Consider the following 7,553-nt stretch of genomic DNA (forward strand, 5'->3'; position numbering starts at 1 on the left):
ATCTCTCTGCAGACTTAAAGTGCTGTTTATATGGAAGAATATTTCTGTAAACTAAAGGAATAGAAATTTACTTTTAAGTGAAAGTTGAGGTTATGTAGGAATGATAGCAGTTGCTCTGGATTGCTGCAGATTTCATCTGGGTGAATTGTGCCCCCTGCTTCCCCAAACTATGTGATGTTGATAAGTGAATGCTGGTGTTTTCTTCCATGTTTTCTCTGAACAAGCTATACCTACTGGTTTTAAAAATGTGTGTGTACTATTTTCAACAAGCAGTTTAAGTGGCTGTTAAATGTCATATTTGGTAAATGTGTCTCAGGGTGAATTTGATTTAAGCAAATCAGTTTAAATCACTAATGTAAATCATGGGTCAGGAAGCCTCAATTTAATCATTCTTGTTATTTGATATCCTTTATTCATTTAACTTCGTGAAGCTTTGTACTTTTAGAGAAAGGTGTAAGGGCTTGAGTGTGTGTATACAAACTTGCAGAGAGACAGTAGGGCTGATACGTAGGTAATCAGGTCGGTTATCTCTTACCTCCATATACTGATCTTAACAAGGATGTTGTCTCTGGAGATGACTAACTCTCCATGTGCCTGAAGAATGGCATTTGTCCTGGAAAGCTTGCAAAGAAAAATGTTTCAAATTATTTAGTCTCATAAAAGATATTGCACCTACCCAAAGAACCTTACCTGCCTATGATCTGTGGAGACACAAATCCACAGTTTGAGAACTGAAACTAGGCATCACAGAGATGCTTAATGGGATCTTTTAGAGTAGTCCCATTGGGTAGAATGGTTCTCTTTCATCTTTGCTAATCTCTAGAGGAACCTCTGGAAACCCCCTAATGTAGTCCATGGCCTGTTGTGTCCTATTTATAAAACTTCTAAATGGGTTCCATGAATATATTGTCTCAAATAGTATACAAATAGAAGTTATAATCCATATTCCATGATGATACAGAATCATGGAAAGTTAGTTGGAAGGAGACCTCAGGAGGTCATCTAGTCCAACCCCCTGATATCTTTGACCTTTAACATGTTTACAAATAGTTTTAATATAAGATGCTTTAAAAAAATAAATTTATCTTAAAAATTAAAAAAAATATGATTAAATAAAATATCTGATTTAAATAAAAATAATCCATTTAAAAAAAATTATCCACCCTGAATTGTGCCTACTCTATTGTAACTTCACTTTTTAAAAGTTAATTCAGGCATCTCTGTATTCTTGCTTGGAAAGGTACTATTTGTTTCTCTGATTTGTATAGAATCTTTAGCTTCCCACCCTGTGGTTACTGCCACAGATGAGTTCCAGTGCTTTCCTGCCAGTTTTGCAGAAGTTTTTCCAAGTTTGTAATTTTGTTTCAGAAGTTTGTGCTATATATGGTGAGTTATTAGTAGATGTATGGCAGGAAGCAGGGTAGAGAGGGTAGATTAACTTTGTATGATTATTGTACTATTCTAGTTTTCTGTGTATCGTGTAAAAGAGGGTTACACATGTCCTATTCTGTAATTTTTTTTCCAGTTGTGAACTATATTATTTTGTCTCCAACTAATGCATGAAATTGGGTGACCTTCAGTCTAATACTAGTGGTTTTTAAAATTTTATTACTTAAATATTAAGGTGAGAACAGAGGAAAAGCCATACATACTGGGTGCACCCAGAGTTTTCTGTGCAGTATTTCCATGTTTCATAGATTTCATAGACATTTGGGCTGGAAGGGATCCTGGAGGATCATCGAGTCCAGCCCCCTGCCCCAGGGGCAGGAAGTGAGCAGGGATCATAGGATCCCAGCAAGATAAGCATCCAAATGTGTCTTGAAGGCATTCAAAGTGGGTGCTTGAACCGCCTCCGGCAGCGGCCTATTCCAAACCTTGGGGGCTGGGACAGTGAAGAAGTTCTTTCTTATGTCCAGCCTGAATCGGTTGCGGCAGAGCTTGTGACCGTTCGATCTTGTCATCCCTTGGGGTGCTCTGGTGAACAGATGTTCCCCCAGATCCTGATAAGCACCCCTGATAAACTTATAGGTGGCCACCAGATCACCCCTGAGCCTGTGCTTTTCTAAGCTGAAGAGTCCCATGGCTCTCAGCCTCTCATCATAAGGGCTTTTTTCCTGACCTCTGATCATGCGCGTGGCTCTCCTCTGCACCCTCTCAAGCTTCTCCACATCCTTTTTGAATTGTGGAACCCAAAACTGGATGCAGTTAAAAGCATGTTACAAACACATCTTCAGTAGAGATGTTTGATTTTACTAAATAATATAAAGGTACTGTGGTACAGGCAGTATCAGAAATGGATTAGTCATACTGACTTCTACTAGGAATCTAAACATCTGAATCCAGGTCTCTGGACATGGAAAAATGTAATCTGAAATAATCAACCCCCAGGCTACTTAAATCTATTTTAAAGAACATATGATAATATATGGATACTGTAAATATTTGATCTGTCATGCTTAGTGTACTGCTTTGAGAATGGATTTAAAACTTAGTCACCTCTGTAAGAAGATGTGCAATTGAACTCTTCAATAAACTGACTTGATAAATGGCTTATTTTATTACAAATCTAACTTACATTTTTCTTGCCTTATCTTGCAGTCTCAGACTATGAATTACGTGGGGCAGCTTGCAGGACAAGTCCTGGTTACTGTGAAGGAGCTATACAAAGGCATTAATCAGGCCACTCTTTCAGGATGTATTGATGTCATTGTGGTTCGCCAGCAGGATGGTACATTCCAGTGTTCTCCTTTTCACGTCCGATTTGGGAAACTTGGTGTCCTGCGTTCAAAGGAAAAAGTAGTAAGTACAGCAAATGGCAAGTGAAGGCAGAGAACCTGAAACATTGTTTTTCTGTTGTACATGTACACCTTGCAGAATGTGAATGGCAAAAGATTCTCATATAGGCTCTTCAAGTCAGAGATTTTTGCAATCCAAAATACATCATTTGTTATATGATTGCCTAATAAGGAAGAATAACCATACAAAAAAAAACAAAACAGGATTCATGTCAGAAAAGAAAGACATTTTGAAAGCTATATATTGGGCTATAAAAATATAATGTGACCCCAAGATCTTTTTATGATCTTAAAATATTTATGTGGCTATTGGAGCAGGGGGGAAGGAAGGAAGCCACTCAGGGGCTATTTCCTTTCCAGTAGCTGAAGAGAACTGGTGAAATAATCTGTTTAATTTTCTAGGTTTTTGAGAATACATTATTGCAGGTTTATTTGTAAATAGTGTTTTTTGTCAGTACAGATGAGCTGTGGCATTCTTCATGCTGTGAAAAAGAAGACATTGGTTACCACAAGCTGCCAAAAACTGCACCATATTTTGTGCATTTTTGCTCACAATTTAATTAGGCTTACCAGTTTATCTCAGCTGATAGGCTTTTACTGCCAAGTATTTGGTAAATTTAAAAAATGGCAATTGGCTCAGCTATGCTTGAAAATTGTCATCCAAGAATATTACTAACAGCTTTCTGACCACCTGCAGTCACTGTATTGACTAACTGAGGATGAAGGAGAGTCCATCCCATCTCAGCTGGAAGAGGGAACTCTGCAAAATCAAACTCAGGATTAGGACAAGAGGAAGACGGAAAAGTTCTTTAAAAAGCCCTCATTCCTGGTGTAAACAGTTACAAAATAGGTAATTCATTTTAGGGTATGGGCAGATGTGCATATGAAGTGCTTCAAATCTTGCCCCATTTTTAAGTGGTTCTAATTTGGGGCACTTCAGTACCAGACAAACGTGCAGACCTGTCCTCAAAAAACACTGGGAGATGCTGGTGGAATGAACCATCTCTCTATTATGTGCTGCTCGAGGGTACAAATATAACATGAAGCACTTACTTGTGAAGTGTTCAGAGTTATTGCTGTTTAATTTGGGTTATTTTTTTGACACAGTTCAGGCCAGTTTGAAACACTTTATTGCTGTGTGCTACCTGTACTCTCTCTTTTTAAAGCACTCAAGATTTGTAGCACTCAAGTTATGTCTATCCGTACTCTTAGTTGGTGCTAGTTGTAAATTAAAAGTAGCCACCTGGATTTATTGATTTGAAAAATAATGAAGTGGTATAAATGTGTGAGGAAGATGGAATCTACTGCCAGATCCTGTGGTGATACCTTTCATTAAATAAACTGGTTTTGATTTAATTGTTTCTGAGGATGTTTGGGAAGTAAGTCATGAACAGGTACTGACTATATTAAGGAACACCAGAGAAAGAAAAGAAACTGGGCTGAGATGTCCTTGATGTATTTTAAAAAATATATAAATAAAACAGATGAAGAGTGGAAATCTACTCCTGAACTTAGCGTTAACTTTTTTAAAAGAAAAATTGCAATTTTAGAGTGTGCCTGCCTGTATTCCCTTCATTCTTGTTTGATGCATCAAGGTACAAGAGATTCCTTTTTTTATGCAGCAGTTTGCCCGTGTGGAGCAGTAGCTTCTTTCATTTGATTGTATTTGATAAATCTGGCAACACTGAGTGAACTGCTGAGATGCAGGAGAGTTCATTACTTCATGAGAGCGAGGGATACTTGATCTAGAATATGTGAAGTGTCCATTCCTTCTACTTCTGGAGATTGTTGCAAGCATGCATTATCCTTGTCATTGTTCTGGTTGTGAGGTCTGCCCATCCTGCAGGCCAAAAATGTAATGGTAAAGTACTGTCACATAAAAGAAAACAATTATATTTGCCTTGTTGCACTCATGTGGTTATCCTTTATAAAAACAGGCCGTTTTAACTAATTTTGACATATCTGTTGGGCACATACTAATGATAGGGAGGGCTACTGACCCTGTCATACAAGTTTTTCAGTGAAGGAAAAGCAGAATCTGCTTGTTATTAGCAGTGAACCCATTTGAAAGTGATAGAACTCAAAAAGTTCAGTCATCTTTAACTTTTATATTCTGGACACTGTTCCTTTCATAACCTTTTGCAATATGACAGTAACACCTTTGGCCCCAAACCAGTAGACTACAGGAAGATGGCAAACTGCTTTGGTTCTCACATTTTTGTCTATAATCTATGTAAAAGGGGGAGGGAGGAGGCAACTTGAAGCCCCACTTTTGCTTTTTAAGTGCTAAATTATAATCTTCCTTTTACATTCATAGCACACGAAAGGAGTGAGAATTGTATGCAATATCAAAGGATTGAACTGAGATCCAGATTTTCAACCACTACCTATTAATGTTATTATCTCAAACTTTTATCTCAATATCTTCTTAAGGTTGCAAGGGTTGATCATAGGTATAATTGTTATACGACAGATACTAGTTATAAAAGACAACTGACAAGTGTTTGCAGGTAAAGGTAGAGGGCATATTAATGATTACGTAGAGGAAGGAAGGGGGAAAACCTGCTTCAAGATATGCCTGTAACTATTAAACTGACTTTAAATTATGGCTTGAATCTTTTTTATTTATGGGTTGTTGCTGTTAACTAATCTGATTTCAGAGAAGTTATACAAGAGTCTTATGTTGATTCTAACATCGTCTTTTCCCTGATTTCTCATAAAGTTGTTTTACAGCTTATACTGTTCAAAGTTCAGTCTTCTGCTCAAACATTTTTGTTACTTCCCCAAACCTATTAATTGTAACAATTTCCTTTGTTCTCACTTACTTTATAGAGAAACTACAAAATGGTAAAATCCACATAGAGTCCTTGTCTTCTACATTGCTTGAATCTGAATAAATACGTTTTCAACAAACAGCTTTTGCTTTTACTTTAGTAAGAATTAAAAACAATCTAATTGATTATGTTTAAATTGCTTTGGGCAGGTAAATGTCACTAAAATTAGTATTTTTTTAAATAGAGCTATTTGTCTTGTTGTGAAAGGAATAAAGCGTTGTATGTTTTTATTTGGTACTAGAATTTGCTGTCACCTGTATGGTTGAGTAATGGTTGGAATTACTTGTTTTCATTACAAATCAGTTTCAATACATTGTCTTACGTTAATCTTTGGTACTTTTTTTTTTTTTTGATGTTAGACTTGATAACACATGAGTTCATTTTAAAATCAGTCCTCCTCTTCTTGACTGGCTCTTACCTGTCCAAACGTTAACCAGTTTACATTCCAAATTTAGGTTAACTACTGTATGGAGGGAGGGTGTTAGCTGTCATAGTCTGAAGTCAGGTAGAAGGCAGGTCAGAGTGGCAGTTAGCCTAAAGGTGCCACTGTTATAGATGGTTGCTTTTTATGTATAACCTAAAACTTCATTTGTTTGCCAGCTTTAATATTAGATGTCATGCATTATGTGCATGAAGACTAACATGAAAGCCTGACTAGGACGGACCCATTTTTAAGTTATGCAAACTTGATAATGATACATTCACTTTCTAAATAGTAAGACAAAATCTGTTGCATTCCCTTATAATACTGAGAATATAACTTTCTGAATTAAATCCCTTTCAGATATCATCATAGGCTCTGATGAAGATATCTGTTGCCCATGAAAGCTTATGTATATTTGATTCAGTTAGTCTATAAGGTGCATCTCTACCCTGCCTTTGCCTGACTTCAGGATAACGTGGCTAACTATTGCTATCAGTTGGTTAGACTAAAAGAAAATGTCCACTTGACACAGAAAAGATGAATTCTTGACCACATAATCAATAATCCTCATTGAATATTGAAGTTCACAATTCTGTTTGTATGTTAATGCATGGAATTTACTTTACTGTCCAAGATTTCACCTAAAGAAGATAAAACTGAAATGGTGAAATCTTTATTCCTTTGGCTTTAGAACAGATTTATATATACATCTCTTTTTGTTCTTGTTTTGGAAGTCCATCAGTTTGGAAAAGAGGCCATCTTTTCCTCTCCTGAAGTTATTGTAACTTGGAATACGTTTATGTTCCATTTTACATTGGAAAATGTTTTTCTCTGAAAAACAGAAGCTCTGGAAAGCTAGGAATCTTGTCTCATATTTGTAGCTATATGACAGTACTGTTAGAAGCAGGATTATTAACTGAATATTAAAAAAATACAGTCAGTCACAGGCTTGTGATTTCATAAAATAAACAAAGCCTTTAAAAGGCCATTTGCTCTTACTCAAGAATACCTTCCTTTCATAATTGAGATCCATTCCAGGCCTCGGTTGAGCCAGATTTTAAGTACATATCTGTCTAACTACAGAAAGAGTTCACTGAGGCAGCTTCGTAGGACAACACAAAGGCCCAAGTTACCAAGGTTTTCAGGCCTATGACTCCCAAAATGAACGAAATAGAGTGGAGTCTTGTTAGATTTAGGCATCTGAACAACTTTGAGGATTTGGCCATACCTATTCTAGTATAATAAGGGAGCAAAAATGAAGGGCAATGTGGCAAGTCTTTTTAAAAAGGCATACTGCTGGTGGAGTGTTGTTGGTTTAAAAAGAATGATGGGAGTCTAATACCAATATATCAGGATTAAATCTTCAGCTCAATATTTGTCTATCTCTTCACGTGGAGGATGTTCCATGGTAAATTGTTTTTGTTTCCATAGATTGATATAGAAATTAATGGAGATGCTGTTGATCTTCATATGAAGCTGGGTGACAATGGAGAAGCTTTC

The 7,553-nt window shown here is 36.6% G+C and overlaps 1 protein-coding gene across 1 annotated transcript in view; it reads left to right on the forward strand.

Moving 5' to 3' along the window:
- The window catches only part of LPIN2 (lipin 2), a 107,147-nt gene that overhangs the window by 29,575 nt on the left and 70,019 nt on the right, over positions 1 to 7,553 (forward strand). Inside the window, exon 2 of the mRNA XM_019525841.1 lies at positions 2,599 to 2,799. Within this exon, the coding sequence (XP_019381386.1) occupies positions 2,608 to 2,799 (192 nt within the window). The 5' untranslated portion in view covers positions 2,599 to 2,607. The remainder of the gene's footprint in view (positions 1 to 2,598; positions 2,800 to 7,553) is intronic.

Source organism: Gavialis gangeticus, unplaced genomic scaffold, assembly GCF_001723915.1.
Source record: "Gavialis gangeticus isolate Ggan-Ray unplaced genomic scaffold, GavGan_comp1, whole genome shotgun sequence".
Lineage (NCBI taxonomy): Eukaryota > Metazoa > Chordata > Crocodylia > Gavialidae > Gavialis > Gavialis gangeticus.